General features: G+C 42.9%; 1 protein-coding gene across 1 annotated transcript in view; it reads left to right on the top strand.

The window, feature by feature from the left end:
• Positions 1-15,349, top strand: part of acbd6 (acyl-CoA binding domain containing 6) — a 42,484-nt gene extending 27,135 nt beyond the window's left edge. Inside the window, exons 7-8 of the mRNA XM_033622823.2 lie at positions 10,928-10,958; positions 14,406-15,349. Coding sequence (XP_033478714.1) covers positions 10,928-10,958; positions 14,406-14,560 — 186 coding nt within the window. The 3' untranslated portion in view covers positions 14,561-15,349. The remainder of the gene's footprint in view (positions 1-10,927; positions 10,959-14,405) is intronic.
• Positions 15,350-20,017: the final 4,668 nt, after the last annotated feature.

Genomic DNA, 20,017 nt, shown 5'->3' with positions numbered 1-20,017 from the left:
GCTACAGTGAGCACCTTCACACACTCTTGTGTCTCTAAAACAGATTAATAGTGGACTCTGAGATACTCCCACATCTTAGCGCACACATTATGCAGATATTTAAGAAAGTCATTCCTTGCTTCGTCTTCATAATAGGACCAAGTGTAATTTATTGCTTCTGCATTTTAAAGTGTGTGTGTGTGTGTGTTTTTGTGTCTGTGCGCATCTGTTAAAGTAGAGGAATCAGAGCACACCTTGGTAACGTATAACACACACACATAAAAAGCACCGTAACTACAGCACACACCACTTGACATTTTATACACCACACTGTAAGCTGCTCTTATAGGATTCATATTTAGTACTTGCTGCACATTAGCTCGACTCGATGAAATGAAAGCTGTTGCCACGCTGTGTTAAAAGGGCCTATCGGACATAGATACAGTTATGAATCTATAATATGAGCACTCAGAAAAGAGCCAGCGACTTGACAGTAATAGTGCGGCCTAAAGAGCCATTCCAGCAGGTAACAGTCCTCTTTGCCATCATCAGCTGTTGTTTCTTTCTTATTGGCCACTCACTGGGCCTTGCCTACACTCAACTATTTGATTTCCATCGTTCTTAACCGTCCACATAAATTGTCAGGAGCATTAAAGCTGTCCTCGACCATTTCAGACAGAGGAGGGGGGGAGAGAGTGAGAGAGTGAGAGCTGGATACAGACAGCGAGGGGAGGGGACGGGGGTGAGGAGAGAGAATAAACAAAGTAAGTGTTTTGCCTTCCATCAGTCTCCCGCAGTACTCAGCTTTATGAGTCCCTCACTCCAAATGCCTCAGCCGCAGCCCCCGCTGCCTGGCCATTGATTTTCATATTACACTCTTTTATGTATTTATTTATTTCATATATTTCTTTTTAAACATCATCGATGAGCCGCAGGAGGACAGACGGGGCCTCTGGCGATGTTAATTCTCAGTCTCAACCTCATCCTCCTCTCTGATGGCTTTAATGGAGGCTAAGGTGTCCCACGGGAACAAGCAAGCCCAGCGACATGGGGAGGGGTGTAGTATAGAGGGGGAAGAAGAGAATGGGGTTGGAGAGAATGGAGATTTGGAGAAAAAGAGAGCCTTCTTTTGTCTGGTGTGGCAGAGAAAATCAGACTATTGTGGGTAAAAGTATGTTCAGCCTTTTAAAGGAGCTTTTACACTCAGATGGAGCTCAGATACTCTAATTTCCCTTTGCTCCAGACCCACAGGAGGTGTTTTAGGATGGACACCCTGTGCTGAAATCAGGTGTGTCACACTTTTAGGCATCTTGACAACTGTGACACAATAAATATCTATAATCCCTGGCATCCTGTGGGACCCCTGTCAAACTCTGGACCTGTGAATCATTCAGGATTTCCCCCCAAACTGTGATGTTGCTGATGGCAGCTATGGGTGTGAGGGGGCTGGGGGGGGTCACCCGGGCACCTGAAGGACACTCCCAGGAGGTGTGAAGGGCAGTGAGTTTTGGCGTCAGGCTAATTTGACCGTGGGTGGCAGTGCTCACACACTGAGTGGCAAGGTTACCTCTCCCTGCTCTGAGAGGAGACCCAGATTCAATTAGGGCTGGCCCGGGTCTGCAGATCCTTTTAACACTGGGGGCCTTCCCAGTGCACACACATACATACATCTGACAGTGAACACACACAGCAAACATAGGGCAAACTTACATGCATTCACCGGCCTTTACAAACAGTACTTACTTAGACACAGTATGCTGCATTTTGGAATTTCAGTGATTATTCAATGTACATTAGCGGCTAGTATTTTCCAAAGCATAGCAGAGCACATGTTTTTAGCTTGATCCCCTATCTTCAGGGTTGCATATCACAATAGAATTTTTTCCTACTTTTCCTTTTGTCAAAATGATGTTATCATAATGCAGGTTTCAGTCAAACTTTGTAAACTTACTGATGCATATAATGAGATTTGGGAATTAGCTGCTTTTTTGGTGGGAAAAACAAGATTCATAACAACGTTATGAAAAGTATTGCATGAATTTGGTGATTTTTTTTTGCATTTGGCTTTTGTTTTCTTTATTATTATTATTATTTTTCTTTCTTTTTTTTTTACAAACTTTGTTCATTAATTTTTTACAGACAAACTGACAATAGTGTTAAAGCACAGGTGAATGACAGTGTAATGTAACAGTAGTACAGTAGGGAAAGCACAAATAAAAAAACAAAAAAACATACAGTACTGAGAAACCTGATCATATATCACTTATTACAGTAAACAATAATCTTGCCCTTAAAGTCAGGGTAAGAGTGAAGATATGGCTAAAAAGTAGATAAAATTAAGTAGGATATTATTCAGGGATAGCTAAAAAGGTTATTTTCTCCACATAGGCAAAGAACAGCCCCCCACATCTTTTCTAATTTCCTTGAAGAGCCTTTAAATGTATATTGGATTTTTTTTAACCTGTAAATGACTGAGAATCTCTTTTATCTATGAAGTGTGGTAAGGTGGTGTTGGTGATTGCCATCTCATTAGTATTGGAGGCCTAGTCAGTAATGTTGCAAAAGCTGCAAAATCTGCTCCAAGCTTAGGCAAAGGCAACTGAGAGATACCTCTTATACCGTATAATTTTAAGTCAGTAATAGCAGCTGTACTCAACATTCAGAGTTATGTCTGATTCAGAGTCTGAGCTGGGATTGTCTGCACATGGCTCTCAACATGAAGGTGGCTGAGCCGGTAGCTAGCAGCTAATGGTGCTAGCAGCAGCAACAGTGCTGACACAGCTTAAAGTGTTAACATTAGGGGTTAACTATGGGATGGGCATGACACCTAAGCTACAGTGCTGCTCCGCCACCATGGGTCTGGACATCAACGGTATCTGCTAGATGAACACAGTGCAGAGCGGCAGCGATTAGCCAGCCAGTGGAATACACATGCAGGGACTCACATGCATGCATGTCTACCACAACAACGAACAGAGAGGCCTGGATTACAACACACACAGAGGGAGTGTGATTTCATTCTCTGCTTAGGACGCTGTTACTCCACTACATAGCACATAGTTGTTTGCTGCGAGATTAATGTTCTAAATGTCGTATAAAGCTCATTTATTGTAAGGCCTCCGTTCTATAGCTGTTTCCTTACATTTTCAAATCCAAATTTGTGTGACAATAATACAACTTTAACATTGAAATAAAGCTGCAGTAAATGTTCTCTGTTCTAGAATACCTATGTAAAGCAGGTTACAAGTCACTGCAAGCTGATTTTCGTACCATTCTGAAAATCCAAAATGACTACATGCAACAAAACTAAAACAACTCATGGTAGTGTATGTTTAGTAAAATAGCAGAAGTGTGCAGAATCTGTGATTAATCCTCTAAAAAACTGCTTAAAGTTCTGTGTGGTCAGTGATGTTGGTGCCACAGTAGCTGCTCTGGTTACAGATGGGACCCGGTGAGGGAAAGTCTTCCTCTCCTCCATCTTACTCAGATTTGTGCTCTGCTTTCTGATTAATGGCACCTGCTCATCATAATGCTATCTGCCGGAATCTGCATACCAATGATCCCAGTCGCCTATCGATTCACCCCTCATCTTCCCCACACGCACCCTGGAGACTGATCAAGGCACACACACACACACACACACACACACACACACACATTCATCCCCTCGCTCCCTCCTCCCAACCACTGTCATTATAAAAGTCAGCAGCTGCTGCATGCATTGATCATAAATCATAATTGCTTGTCCATTTTTCCCCACTTGTTTAATGTTGCTGTCAGGGACAGTAGGGGGGGGGAGAAAGGTGGGGGGCGGGGAGAGGAGGAGAGGAGGAAAAGCCCTGAGAAAGTTCACTGAGACACAGAAAGATGAGACAGAGAAAAAGAGCTGAAAGAGAAACAGGAAGGAAGAGTTGGAAAAAGAGGATATGATGGTGAGAAAGAAATAGATGTAGTGAGTTACAGCTAGTGGCCGTTAGAGGAATTGCAGCTCAGGGCGTCTCTGCATTAGCTTTGGTTTCCCCTCTGGAGAAACATATTGGAAGTGATTTTCTTTAGCTTTTGCAGATACTCCGCAGCCTCTGAAAGTGTTGCACTGCTCACTCTGGGAGAATAAAACCCTCTTGTTTTGTGATGAAGCCGAGACGACTGCCAGTCACCTTGGCTAAGGTCTTTGTTTGGTTGCAGTAATTACACTAATGTCTCAAAATGACTGTGGCGATGATTTATTGATGGCAAATTCCAGCACCTTTAAGTTGTATTTTTATTTCCAGACAAAACATTTGTTAGTGAAAGACAGTGTTGAAGTCATTGTGTGCCAATAATGTGTTCTCCATCCTAAAATGAATACCACTTAAATAATTGTTACTGTTGACAATGACACAGTTCTTATTAATAGATATTGGAAAGATGGCTCATAAGAAAGAGAACAGGCTTTGATTTTGCAGCAGAAAAGGAAATGGTGTTAAGGAAAGAGATCCTTTCAGTAGCTAGGGCTGTTGTGGTGGTGGAGTTGCAATATGCCGAGATGCTTTATTTGCTGTGCTAAGATACAGAATGTCTGCAAGAGTAAAATTGTTGACACATGGTAAAGTATCTGTGACCCTCACTCTGGATGAAGGGAAGGCTGAAACACATAGGGAGAGAGAATGGACCCACCGGTCTGTGTGGGTTCGGTATTAATTTCTCCTCCATTGTTGTTGTTGTTGTTCAGCGACGTGATGGTTGATCTTTATGGTATTTGTCCCGACCCTCCACTATGATTGGAAGGCTGGGTAAAAAATTTACAGTGACAAGAGGTAGCAGTGTTTTACCTGTTGAGTAGTTTCCAACTCTCAGTACTCGGAAAAAAATGGCAACCATGAAGCACTCAACGTAGAGTGGATGCTCAGGGGCAGCAGTAGCTCAGTCCATAGGGACTTGACTTGGGAACCGGAGGGTCGGCAGTTTAGGTTCCCCACACGGACCACATATGGAGCGTGGAGAGGTGCCCAGTTAACCTCTTGAGCACTGTTGAGGTGCCCTTGAGCAAGACACTGAACCCCCAAGTATATCATCTTCTTCTTCTTCTTCTTCTCCTTCTTCTTCTGCGCATAGCACTAGTGGCATGCTTGCCATCCCCTGCAGTTGGCTTGTCAGTCACGCGGCCCCAATCATGGCCTTCAGATCACATCCACCTCATACCAAAGATCATTGGCAGTTGGATTGGCATTGTATGAAACATGAAAACCACACATACACACACACCGTGCTTTCTTCAGTCTTACATGCTGCAGCAGACCCCACTGATTGCGATGGATTTGACAGACCTTTAACCTCTACCCATAATCTCTCCTTTGACTCGGACAAAGACAAACAGAATGAAACACAGACAGACTGAAACCTATTTCCAAGCACAGATAGACTCAAGGGACCTCTGTGTCCTACTTGTATCCCTGACTGAGTTAAGTTTCCGCCTCTGATATGCCCTTGATCCCTCCACTTAATGCTGGTGTAAACAGCTTGGGATGAACGTTTGCAGTATTCTCGTCCCGTCGTCCAACGTCTGAGAAAGCAGACTGACGGGGAAAACAAGTTAAACCACTTTCCAGAAATGAACACAACATCTGTGACAGTCCCTTTGTGTGTTCTCTGCAGATAAACAGAGTTACAGACCGTTTTTTATTTGATCCCAGTTGGCCTCAGTCTGACTCTGGTCAGTCCTACGCTCTGTCAGGACAGTCTGACCGAAAAAGACCCAAATATATACAAACGGATCATCTTTCATTGGACCAATTTTGGACTAGTTAGTGTATTGTTTTGATGTCTGCATATCTTCCTACATCCTTTACTTGCTGTCTTTATCTTTCATCCATCTTGCTTCACATCCCTTTTGTGGTAGAAATGATAGATTGGTGTGACTTAAATTCAGCAAAACTGCAATTGTACTAATAGATCAATCCCTATCCATGCTGCTCCTAAGCATATTGCTCCACCCCATTAGGGTGATACAATACACAGTGCTGGATCTCTGCTGCTGCTGCTGGTATTGTGCAAGCAGGAGCTTTATTGAGCACTCTGCTGACATCCAGCCCAGCATTTCTGCACCGCAAGGGGAAACTTTGGATGACATGTAAAAGCAGGGGTTCGGTGCGACATGCCTCCGTAATGGGATGGGAACAGGGGTGCACCAGAGATGGGGCAGCAGCGGTGGTGAGGGGGGGTAATGCTACAGAAGCTAACTGCAGGTATTGGGGGGAGAGTGGTGGGATGGAGAGGAGAGGGGATGGAGTGTCTCTTCCAGGCTGCTTCCAAAGCAAATGGAAGACAATCCAATTTCCTGTGATTCCATCAAGCCTCCGTCCTGGATGAAGGGGCATTAGGGAACGCTGAGAGGACAGGCCGCTGACCCCTCACATGAACATGCAAGAAGCATGTACACCACACACACACTGGCAAAATATCTCCTCACAAACATGCACTTCTGCAGGCAACACACTGTGTATCTGTATTTCTTTCAGTGTACCGTCTCACTGCACTTTAAGACATATATTTTTTGCTTGTGAATTCTCCGATAGTCATTCATACTGTGTGTGTGTGTGGTGTGTGGTGTGTGTGTGTGTGTGCTTGTTGAACACCGAATGGCAGATTAGTGCTCACTACAGATTAGGGCTTAAACCCCTTACACTTTAATTATAACTGTATGTATTTATGTGCATCAAGGTCTTTCTCTTGGCCCCGGCTTTAAACATCTGTCACTGCCCTGTTGTGCCCCTTTTGTGTGTGTGTGTGTGTGTGTGTGTGTGCACTCTATGCTGTAAAATGAAAATAAAACTAGTTGAGTATGTTTTTTTCTTGATGCATCTATATCTAAATGTAACTTTGTAAATTTTGCCATTGTACTTTACTGCAGACCACAAATATGTGACATTTGTACGTTTCATACAAGTCATTTGTTAGTGCAATCGTGTGGTGAAGGGGATGCTGGTTGTGATTTAGGGAGTCATTGCTGTGTCCCCAGCAGCTTTTTAGGCACCAAACATGGTTTTTTTGTAGCCACTTGTGTCTATTTTTACAGTAGCCTCTTAGACATGAAAAGCAGTTGTTTTTTACAGAGACATCACTACTTTTCCTCCTGAGAAAGTGGCATGAAAAGTGTTTGGGTTTTTTTAACAGATACATCGCTGCTTTTATTCCTGAGAAAGTGGCATGAAAAGCAGTTTGTGTTTTTTTGTTTGTTTTTTACAGAGACATTGCTGCTTTTCCTCCTGAGATAGTGACATGAAAAGTGGTTGTTCTTTGGGGTTTTTTTAACAGAGACATCACTGCTTTTCCTCCCAGGATAGTGGCCCAAAATGGGACACTGCTAGGACTAGGACACAGCTGTTTTTCCTGCGGGGATAGTGGCCCAAAAGCATCTGTTTTTTGCTTAGACATCTCTGATTTTCCTGCCATGATTGTGTCCTGTATATGGGGTACTTTAAGCCAAAACATAATCTTTTCCCCACCATAACCTCTTCTGCCTAAACCTAACACACATTAACCACAGTGTTGTTGGAACATAAAGTTATCTGCTACATGGTAACATGCAAATCTGCCCTCTCTCTCTCAAGAATCATTATCATTTGGAGAGACAGACACAATGTCCTCAATACATCACAGGTTGTGATTTGACTCGCAGACAGACAGCATTGTTGTCTTGGGTTAACTACAGCACGCTTTCCACGCTGGTGGCGATTTGCATCTGTGCTCTGTGATCCACCCAGAGGGAATAGAAAGCTCTAATCCAATCAGCAGGTCCCCGAAGTGCTGCCCCTGAGAGAGAGAGAGACACACAACAATAGGATCACTCTGCACTGGGCCCAGCTAGAGAGGGAAGACAGGAAAGGGACGAAGAAGGAAAGGAAAAGGATTAAGATTGAAGAGGAGACTGAACGGAGAGGAGAGAGAAAGGTAGAAGTGGTAATGAAAGGGGAGAGAAGAGGAAAGAGAGGAGTGACTGGAGAATGAGAGAGGTGACGGTGGGCGAGGTAATGAAAGAAAAGAGAGGAGGGAGGTGTGGCTTGGAGGAAGAGGGGTCAGAAGAAGAAGAAGAGGAGGACGGATTGGAAGAGAGTCGAGGAAGGACATGGAAGTAACCAAAAACGGGAAGGTGCACGAGAGGATCTGCTGTGAGAAGGGCAAAGGTGGAAAGACTAATGAATAATTTCACCATAACAGTTTTAGTAATTTAGAGGTATTTCCACTGCAGTGACATTTTACGGCGCAGAAGGAAATGTCACTGCATCTGCTGGTTTTTAATCTGTCTCTGAGCGTTTGAGACCATTGTGCTTGACTTAACGACTGCTCTTGTTCTGAGACTGGAGGCAACAGTTTGACCATTCATCATCATTATGAGGTGCAAAGGCAGGCTGGAACAGTGATTAAGAACTGAATCTCCTGTTGATGATGCCTGTCATATATTGTGTCTTATTATACCTGCACACACACACACACACATTTCCCCATCCCTGTCCGCAATCCACACTTCTAACAAGAATTATATCTCTACCATTGACCCCTTGATCCTAAGTATCATTTTTACTGTTCAAAAGACACACACACTCACACACACATGAGCACAGGACACCACCACTGATTTTCTGGTCACCCTCTGACACTCCCTGAGCTGTTGTGTGTCAGGGTCACACGGCCTCCATGGTTAATTCATTTTAAAGATGAGGCTGTAAATATTCTTTATTTTTCTTATTGTTACAAGTCACATGAAAAAAACAAAACCACAATGACTTTCTCTACCAACAAGTATTTTCTGTCTATCCAAAGTCTGACGTCACTTATTCCTCTGTGCCACAGACCTCCATTGTTGACCAAAAATTATTAAAAACACATCAATGGGGCACCCAGTAGCTCCCCTAGTAGAGCGGGTGCCCCATGTTCAAAGGCTTTGTCCTTGCCACGGCAGCCAGGGGTTGATTCTGACCCACAGCCCTTTGCTGCCGTCTCTCCCCCCTTCATGCTGTCCTATAGATTAAAGGCAAAAAGCCCCAAAAATATCTTTAAAAAACACATCAATGAGCTTGTTTACACATGGTAATAACGTGTGTCTTGGGAGATCCGATCACAAGTAGACAGCTCTGAATACAAGTGTAAACAACCACCAAGACACATTGTGATCCGATCACTCAAACCACTTGCCGTGGTGGTCTAGGATACATTTGTCCACATATCTTTTGTAGTGTAAATGCTTATGTGCTAATGTGTGCGTCCTGGACAAGAACTACATCATCTATGCAGGACTTGGTGGTTGTTTCGGTGACAGTGCGTTAATGCTTTATAACTTACCCTTTTTACAAGTTGGAAAAAGCATTGAATGACTGTCCATCAGTTTCCCCTATTGAAGGAGATGCATTGAATTCTGCTGACAGCAATATCTTCAACTGTACCGACACAACCGCTAACGTAACCACTGAGCAGCTAGTGAGAGTGTGGGTGTACTAACTTTGAGTCCTTTTGCCTTCTAGCATAAGTGACACAGCAGTAACAAAATCTGAGCACAAGTGATTAGCTGGAGAAGAATAATAGGCACAGGTTTTAGCAGCAGTGTGTCTCAGCTTTCCACTTGCGATCAGATCACCGAAACACGTGTCAATGCCAGGTGTAAACAGGCTGAATGGGCAACATTGTTGCACAGGGTGGCATGTTTCTTCATTACGATGAACGTGAGCACTGTAGTTAGTTTGTAATGGGTCAATCCCACAAACACTGTGCTGCTGCTGTATATACTCACTAGAGCTACAAATGTATATTAATCCACAGCGAAAAAAATTATCCCTAATGAATGCAGTTTTCTCCTATTTGAGTAACGTTTGCAAAAAACCACAGTGCACAGCTGTGTTTTTTCAAAAAAATGATATGAAACTGTATTTTTGAGACATTTTTTAAGATGTACACACTCAGCAGGAACAAATGTGCTTGGGACTCAGTGATAGGGAAGTCAAAAAGACAGATGCAGACAGATTTTATTATTAGAGTCTGAGATATTCAGTTAATTTAGTTTCAGTTCAGTTTTATTTATACAGCCCAATATCACAAATCACAATTTGCCTCAGAGGGCTTTACAACATACTACACCCCCTTACCTTAAACCCTCACATCAGGGGTCTCTGACAACTGTACTATCTCTCATTTGGCATAAAGAACTACACAAGTGTGAATAAACAGCTGGAAACAGCTGCAGGAATTGCTGGAATTATGTCTAAGGTCCAATATTAACACGATTATAATCATTCCAGTTCATTTAAATAAAGCTATACACTGTCTATATTTACTTTCCTTTGGTTGAAAGGCTGCTGCAAATGCGTAGCTCAATAAAAGTAGTTATTTAATAAAGCATAAACACTCCAAAGTCCAAAGGTAATGGCAGGTTTTCCTGTTTTTCCCATTCTGCCCAAACTACTCAAATACAGTGTAGTACATTTTTGTTTATTAACAGTATAGAGTAATAAAAGCCTTAATCTTCAAGACTCTCTAAGACTCTAGTTTCTGCTGTGACTATGTCAGGGAGCTGTTGACATGGGTTGAGATGTAGAGATGGGATTGGTGGTCGGTGTGTGGTTGGATACAAACTGCTGAAGGCACTTCCACTGTAATATGTTGAGTTTCAGTAGTTCATTGGTTTTGGTTGATTAGTGCTACAAGTCACCTGCAAGTTGAAAAGTTTGATTTGCAGGTCACGTCACGCGTTTCTCAAATCAATATCTCATCATCTCATAATCCCCCTTTGGTACAATGAAAACGTGGCACCTTTTGTTCTCAGACAGCCAACAAGTAGGAGGTGATTGGTATTCTGGTAACTCAAAGTTTTCCTGTTGACTCTTGGGTAGTTTGAGCAAAACAATTTATCTCACACCAAATGCTTGCAGTGTATATTTTGTTCTGTGTGGTATTATTAAGAGTTGTTTTTGTCTTGCAGGATAATGAAGGACAGACAGCGCTACATTATGGTAAGAAGGCCTCTCTCTTAATCTATGCAGTCCAAAATGTTGTATATGCACTTTAAATTTATTTTTCTGCCATAAAGCTTTTTGTGAGTTTATGTGTCTGTTTTGCAAATCGTGAGCATCTCATTTTGGAACGATACTTTACATATCTATTGTACACTGACATCATTTTGTTTTGTGTGTGCGTACTCTCTTTATATACAGCAGCTTGTTTTTTGCACTTTGCCAGCATTTGTCTCAAATTTGTCATTTTCCCCTCCTCTTCCTCCCACGCTCTCACCTCCATTCCTCATCTTTATTTTCCACAGTCTTTTTTCACCCAGTTTCTTATATTCCTCTGGGTTGTATCCTGTGGGTGCATGTGTGTGCATCCTTTGGTATGTATTTGTGGATGCGTGTCTGGTTTTGTTCTGTGTGTGTGTGTGTGTGTGTGTGTGTGTGTGTAATAATCGGCAAGCCTCCCAGAGGAAATCAGTAGTGGTCCTTAGACTCCCCTGACCCTCTCGTGCCCCAACACACATGTCCCTGAGGGGCGTTTCCCCTGTCCTCTGAGTGTGTGCGTGTGTGTGGCTGCACCATCTGTCCCCCAGCTTTGTGGCGTTGGTGTGGGCATGTTGCATCACCCACTGGAGACCTGCACACACAAACACACTCGGCAGAGGAAGTCCCAAGGATGGGGCATAAAAAGATGACTAATAAACATAAGCGATGAACTCCAAGAGACAAATAGCAGAGAATGAAAATTCATTCCCACCTCTCTTTGCACAGGGCCACAGTGGCTGGCAAGTGATTAATTGAGGGTTTACTGCTCACCATAAATTGTTCTCCTCCTCTACGGCTCCCCTGAGGGCCAGCCACTTTTAACAGCTCAAGGCCCAGGCGAGACACCCGCCACACGCCACACACACACACCTCTGGCTAAATAAAATACTGTTTAGAGCAACAAGAGGAGGACTGCAAGCATGGCTGGAAAAATCAGCCAAGCTTTGTTAGTCTGATTTGGCTAAAAGATAAGTGATTCTTGTAGTGTTTGATACTCACACACCTCATGCTATTCATAGACACAACTTGAGCACGCACTTGCCTACACACTCCCATGCATTCCGATGTATCATCATATCTCATGCACACACACTCCAGTCAGCCCACCAGCCACCTCTGTGCTGGAGGTTAAAAGGCCTGGCTGTCAATCACTGTGGATGCTGACATCAGCGATCATGGCGCAGCACAGAGTCTGCTCTTTAAGAGGAGCGGGCGATTGACACCGACAGAGAAGAGCACTCAGAACAAGAGAGGAAGAGAGAGGGGATGGGGAGGGGGCGAGGTGCCAGAGGTGCATCGGGAAAGCAGGGACCTGCTAACTGGGTTAAGAAAGTGCAAGCCTCCCCCGCTCTCTCCCTCTTAAACAGAGAGAGAAGACCCTTTTAGTGGGGCACAAATTGCCAATGGGGCAGAAATGAAGTGTTTGAGAGAACCACAGGTTCAGGCCAGTGTCAATGCTGGACCTGCAGATGGGCTTTTCATTAACTGCATTACTGTACAAATTGGACTAAACTACAGTACGCTGAGGAAAGGGATGAGCCATATTTACTCAAACCTGGTTCACGCCATCATAACGCTCTGACATGAGGTGCAGTGATCCATCAAATCAATCAGATCTCAATTATGACATTTATCCACACAAGAATTAATTACAGTATAACAAAGCTCCTCTGCTGGTTGCACCTCGAGGCTCAAAGACTACAGGAACACTCACAGCTCTTTGAGGCTGCTCTTACAGGCACTGTGGTGCTCTGAGCTAAATGCTAACATCAGCATAATAACATGCTCACAATGACAATGCTAACATATTGATGTTGAGTAGGTATTTACAGGTTAGGACTGCAACCTGAGGTTCTTATGTCCTTCTGCCTGACAGCCTCTATCCACCCAGTTTAATACGCACCTGAGTTTAGTGCAACATATGTAGTAGGGGGGCCCTGCTCTGTCTCTCTTTCAGCTAACTTGTCCTTGGCCAGAAAATCATTGAAGAGCAGCTGGTTTAGGGTGTTAGCATGCTAACGTTTGCTAATTAGCACTAAAATCAAAGTACAGCTGAGGCTGATGGAAACCATTAGATTTGTAGTAATCTGGTCATCAACCAAAGTGGTGGATGCAGGTTTGTTATTTTCTTTAGGATGTTGAAGGCGTGATTCGCCATGCTAATAAGTCTGTATTTTTTGTCTGCCTTTTTTCTTTTTTTTTCCTTTTTAATCCATCATCTGCAAAAAATTGTTGTGCTCGGAAACCTTGCACAGAGTCTGATGCATCATACTTTGTTTTGTACTTTTGTTTTATTATTCCTTGCCAAAATTTACAATACGAGACAACATGGAACGACACATTTGCTCCCTTGCTTCTCTCCCCTGGAGAAACCTCTCTGGCTGTCAGCACTTTCAGCCCGCATCTTGCAATTGGCACCACATCTACCTGAGGGGGCTGAGCTGCCCTCCCTCTCGGTCTCCATTAGGGTTACGACTAACAATTTATTTATTGGTTTAATTTCCTTTTTAATTTATTTTCTTATTTATTTAACTTTTTCTCTTTGTTTTTCTTATGTTATCGATTAGTTGTTTGGTTTATAAAATGTCGGAAAATGGTGAAAAATGTCAGTCAGTGGTTCCCAAAAACCAAGACGATGCCCTCAAGTATCTTGTTTTGTCCACAACCCAAAGATATTCAGTTTACCGAGTAAAGAACCCAGAAAATACTAATCAGAGAGTAATCAGAGAATTTAGACTTTTTTTTTTCTTAAAAATTTTAACAAATTAATCGATTATCAAAGTAGTTGGCGCTTAATTTAATAGTTCACAATCAATCGATTAATATTTATGAAACTTATATCTCCACACTGTTGCTCTCTCTTTGTCTCTGTCTGTGTGCAGTCCTCATTCTCTTTTACATTCTCCTCCTCATCATCATCCATCTGAATATTACTGTCTGATCTGCTGAAAGTAGACTAACTGAGTTATGAAATGATACTGTGTGCCCTGTTCCTCTCCATTGTTGTGGATGTAGCTATCTGTCCTGCAGATTATGCCACATTTTCTTCACTGCTTCTTGGTCAAACAACTCTCTAGACTTCTGACAGATGTGAAAAAATCTGAGACAATCAAACCTGTCCTGAAAACTTAAATGACAGACGAACGTTTTGAAGTGTGTAAACTTCATATACACCAGCTGAGGTATTTATTTTCAAACCTGCAACAATCATAGACGCAAAATACAGTCTGGACCAAAGTGGTGAACACACTGAGAGGTCGACATAGCTGCTAGCACGGTTAACAAGCTAAATGCCTTGCAGGATGTTTGCATTAATGTTTGCTTTTCGTGCTTTACTTCGTTTATTTCTTGTCGTTTCTGTTTTCTCCTCCCTCACTCATCCTATATTTTGAACTCTTCTTTCCGTAGCATCGGCATGCGAGTTTGCCGACATCGTGGAGCTACTGCTGAACGCCGGAGCCGACCCGTCCATCAAAGACATGGAGGGCTCTCTCCCTGAGGAGGTCACTGAATCCAGTGCCATCTCCTCTCTCCTGCGTCAGTACACGGCTCCGAAAGGCTAGATTGTCCACCTGACACCACCCGGTCCCCGCCCCCCTTCCTTGTCTCAGCCCTGCTCCACTTATTCGCCCATCCTCCTCATCATCCCTCCTTTATCCCTGAAGAGACTGTGTTCATCCCCTGCAGTTAGTAGACCAGGATTGCAACAGTTTTATTTGATATTGGTTCCAAATACTTGAGGTGAGTTTAATTTCATTGGCTTAGCTCTTTGGAACAACAGGGTGTAAATGTTAGCCCTTCCATTTGGTGAGACACATGAAATGAAGCACACTGCATGTATTTTAAATTATTAAATGCTGTATATTGACTTTATAAGCCCAGTAGGGTTGGGTGATATGACAGTTACTGTGAGTACTGTACTGAGGTAGTTCTACCTTTAAATATCTCTTGTTGTATTCCAACACTGTAGGCAATGATGCAAATCAATGAGCAGATCAGCTTATTGGTGATACTGGAATAACAGGATTTGTGCATCACTGTGATGAAGTATCTGGATCTGTCAGGTATTAACGTCACTGGAGGAACCAAACACAGACATTCCCATTCACTTGTTTTATCTGCTAACGGTATAAAATTTGCGAAAATTCATGTCACAGCGATATGAAACTACATACTGTGATAGAACATTTTATACATATCACCCACTCCTACTGCCCAGGTCTGACAATCAGCCAGGCCTTTTAGTCTGGGTCAGCCCTCTCTGACCATCTGTTCATGATTCAGTTGTTACATTCAAGGAATGCTTTAAACATTTGTCATTTATCTCATTAAAGTCTTCAACAAATACTTTCCCTCTGACTTGTTCTCTGCTCATTAGATAACTTATAATCAGGTCATAGTGTGGTATGCTCACAGTGGTTCCCAACTGGTGGGTTGCGGTCCAAAAGTGGATAGCTGGTCCGTTCTGAATGACCGCAAGTGACTCACAAATGTGTCAACTTTGCAAAAAACACACTTAATTTTTAGGTACAATACATTTCCAGCACAGAGCTTTTATTTTTTTAGTGCTGTTTTCTGTTGTAGAGTGAGTGACTAACAGACAGCTACTTGACAGAGACAGAAAACTAGCTTGACGACAAGGCCAAAAGCAAATATGGCACTGAATGAATTGAAGTGTGTGGACCTTGAACTAATGAGTAAGGAGAAATCTGGACCCTGTGGCTGGACCAATTGAGAACCACTGCTCTATTGTACTTTAACATTGGGAGTGAAAATACACACTGCAAGTATATGGTGCATACCTGTGTATACTGCAGCCCTACAAGTAAAACTTAAACTCACATCCCGCCTCAGTGAGCACCACAGTGAACCTAAATCATACATTATCCATACAGATTAAAATAACTGAGCCAATCATTGATGTACCTCTTAAGCAAAAACAGTTTGGGAACAGATATTTTATGATAATTTTTTATCAGAATAACATTTGTGTTAGAGGTTAAATGCTTTACAAAATGGGTAAGTTACATAAAACATCCCCTACAAAGCAGGCGAACAAACCAAACACTGACTACATTTACACAAAATATTCAATATTCAAGACGATATTCCTGCCTTGCCATTACATGACTCATGAAAATGAATATTCCACTGATATTCCTGTTTACTTGCAGCCATGTGTACCCTGATTAACATGCCCTGACTTGTTTTTTTATCACATCAACATATGGAAAAGTGGAACAGCTGTCACTTGTGCCAGGATTTTTTAAAGTTTTCTATCACTGGTGGACGTGATTGACCATACGAACACAGCCTCCCACTTTTATTCCTCCCACCACCTCCTTGAAAAGTTCAGTATTGTGATATTTTCACATATACAGTACAGGCCAAAAGTTTGGACACACCTTCTCATTCAATGCGTTTTCTTTATTTTCATGACTATTTACATTGTAGATTCTCACTGAAGGCATCAAAACTATGAATGAACACATGTGGAGTTATGTACTTAACAAAAAAAGGTGAAATAACTGAAAACATGTTTTATATTCTAGTTTCTTCAAAATAGCCACCCTTTGCTCTGATTACTGCTTTGCACACTCTTGGCATTCTCTCCATGAGCTTCAAGAGGTAGTCACCTGAAATGGTTTTCCAACAGTCTTGAAGGAGTTCCCAGAGGTGTTTAGCACTTGTTGGCCCCTTTGCCTTCACTCTGCGGTCCAGCTCACCCCAAACCATCTCGATTGGGTTCAGGTCCGGTGACTGTGGAGGCCAGGTCATCTGCCGCAGCAATCCATCACTCTCCTTCTTGGTCAAATAGCCCTTACACAGCCTGGAGGTGTGTTTGGGGTCATTGTCCTGTTGAAAAATAAATGATGGTCCAACTAAACGCAAACCGGATGGGATGGCATGTCGCTGCAGGATGCTGTGGTAGCCATGCTGGTTCAGTGTGCCTTCAATTTTGAATAAATCCCCAACAGTGTCACCAGCAAAACACCCCCACACCATCACACCTCCTCCTCCATGCTTCACAGTGGGAACCAGGCATGTGGAATCCATCCGTTCACCTTTTCTGCGTCTCACAAAGACACGGCGGTTGGAACCAAAGATCTCAAATTTGGACTCATCAGACCAAAGCACAGATTTCCACTGGTCTAATGTCCATTCCTTGTGTTTCTTGGCCCAAACAAATCTCTTCTGCTTGTTGCCTCTCCTTAGCAGTGGTTTCCTAGCAGCTATTTGACCATGAAGGCCTGATTCGCGCAGTCTCCTCTTAACAGTTGTTCTAGAGATGGGTCTGCTGCTAGAACTCTGTGTGGCATTCATCTGGTCTCTGATCTGAGCTGCTGTTAACTTGCGATTTCTGAGGCTGGTGACTCGGATGAACTTATCCTCAGAAGCAGAGGTGACTCTTGGTCTTCCTTTCCTGGGTCGGTCCTCATGTGTGCCAGTTTCGTTGTAGCGCTTGATGGTTTTTGCGACTCCACTTGGGGACACATTTAAAGTTTTTGCAATTTTCCGGACTGACTGACCTTCATTTCATTTCGTTGTCCAATAGGGCTGTCGGCTGTGTATTAACCTGACTTCTGCACAACACAACTGATGGTCCCAACCCCATTGATAAAGCAAGAAATTCCACTAATTAACCCTGATAAGGCACACCTGTGAAGTGGAAACCATTTCAGGTGACTACCTCTTGAAGCTCATGGAGAGAATGCCAAGAGTGTGCAAAGCAGTAATCAGAGCAAAGGGTGGCTATTTTGAAGAAACTAGAATATAAAACATGTTTTCAGTTATTTCACCTTTTTTTGTTAAGTACATAACTCCACGTGTTCATTCATAGTTTTGATGCCTTCAGTGAGAATCTACAATGTAAATAGTCATGAAAATAAAGAAAACGCATTGAATGAGAAGGTGTGTCCAAACTTTTGGCCTGTACTGTACATAAACCTGTCAACATCAAAGTCTTTCATAGTGTTTAAAAATAGGTGTGTTTCTCCTTCTGACCAGAAATGTGGGATTTTCTTTTTGACATACATGTCTACCCCAGCAAAGTGTTGATAACTCAGCTTGTGTATCCATGACAATGCACAGAGCTGACCATAAACAGGCATGATGACGTGTGTTGCAAACTGTGGTAAAAACATTCTGAATGTACTTTATACATGTCCAAAGAATGCTATTAAAACCCAAATAATGCCAGAATATCCCACATTCTTAATTGGAAAATGCTACTTTCGGAATAACACCAAATTCAGAATTTTTTCATATTTGGAATACCAGTAGAATATCAGCATACATGTACATGTACCCACTGGCTCTGGATACGGCCATTTGCATTTTTGCATAATTCTCCTACATGCTTGGCACGTGACAGAGAAGTTTCAGTTGGCTGCAATCTGCTACTTCGCCACCAGATGCCACTAAATCCTACACACCAGACCTTTAAAACATGATTAGGCTAGCCTAAAAAGTGTGATTGGAAAAAAAGTTTGTATGTACAGTACATACAGACAAATGCACACAAGCGTAGATATAATCTTTAAAGTGCATGTACATCGGCACATACATCAATACACATTTATTTATTGTCAAATTTTTGACTACTGTATAATGAACTATTGTTCCAAACGGTCCTGACACGCAGCACACTAAAGTTTTAATCCGAAACTTTAATCCAGAGCCCACCCAACTGGCCTGTCTTCATCGTCCACACAGCATACACACACCATACTGTACACACAACACTGGACTCTACAACCTGCCTTTGTACTATTATGTCATATAGGAGAGATCTGGATGTTCTCCAAAAATAACCAACACATGGTCTGAGTCCAAATCTGCTTTACTCATCCTCAAGCCCCTCTGATCAGCACATTCTCTCTGTCTCAGCACACACGCACTCACACACACACAAACACAAACACACACACACTCACTCCACCAGATGAGAATACACTAAATCTGGATCCTGGATCTTAACTACGGCTTCACGAAGATGCAAATGCATATTTTGTACACAGCAGCGGGGACAAAGCTTAATCCTTTACTCTCTAACACACTCCCTTCCTCGGCGTCTGCCCTCACCCCCCCCCAAATGTTTTACTTAAGTGGAAACCTGCCTCGACACAAGGCGTTAGATAACCGCCTCAACATGTCTGGTTGCAGCCTGTCCGTCACTCACAGATCTATGACAGCAGTAGATGGTCTACACAGCATTGGTAGTCATCACCAGGGGCACCACTTCAAATTCAATTTTTGTCTTGACAGCTGTTGTACAGTGCCTGTAGTGAATTGAGATGCAAGTGAGCCGTGCTTTACATGAGGTGAATTAAAATGCTTCCACGTGATGTTTGCATCTGCATCCATGTCCTGTCCTTCCCTACTTCACAAATCACACTGGAGAAGAGGGCCGGGACTTTTTTTCCCCCCAAAAGTATCATCATTCACTTTTGCAAACTCCAACCACAGAGCCTTCCTCAATGAAATTTTCTGCCTCTCCCCTCATGCATTTTGAGGAGGAACCCTACATGATTTGAGAGGAAACCTTTTGAGTATTCAACCTGAGTCTGAGACGCGATGTGCTACAATCCCACAAAGAGACGAACAGTGACCATCTTGTTGTTAAGAATTCCATCCACATCCAGCCATTAGGCTGTTGGTGTATCTCTAAAGCCTGTTTGGGGCCCGTTGTTGTCTCCTCGTTGCTTCCTAAACCCCGTTATACTGGCTAGAGGTAAGAGAGGGTGACGGCAGTCGTGCTTCCCCCCCGGCTCGTCTGCGAGACTCTGACACTAAGCCCATTATGCTTCCATTATGGGGCTTCAATTTTCCTCTGAGCTTTTCACTTTTGACACTGCAGCTTCCTCCCTCTCCAAACCGCAGACTCACACACCCCCCCTCAGCCCAATATGCTCAGCCGCTCTGAATATTTATGCATTTTTCAGAGGTGAAAAGTAATAAACTACATTTTCTCAAGTAGTAAACTTAAGTACAGTTTTGAAGTACATGTACTTTGCTTG

Source organism: Epinephelus lanceolatus, chromosome 6 (genome assembly GCF_041903045.1).
Source record: "Epinephelus lanceolatus isolate andai-2023 chromosome 6, ASM4190304v1, whole genome shotgun sequence".
Taxonomy (NCBI): domain Eukaryota; kingdom Metazoa; phylum Chordata; class Actinopteri; order Perciformes; family Serranidae; genus Epinephelus; species Epinephelus lanceolatus.
Note: the sequence above shows the minus strand (reverse complement) of the source record. Positions and strands in the feature narration are given on the sequence as shown.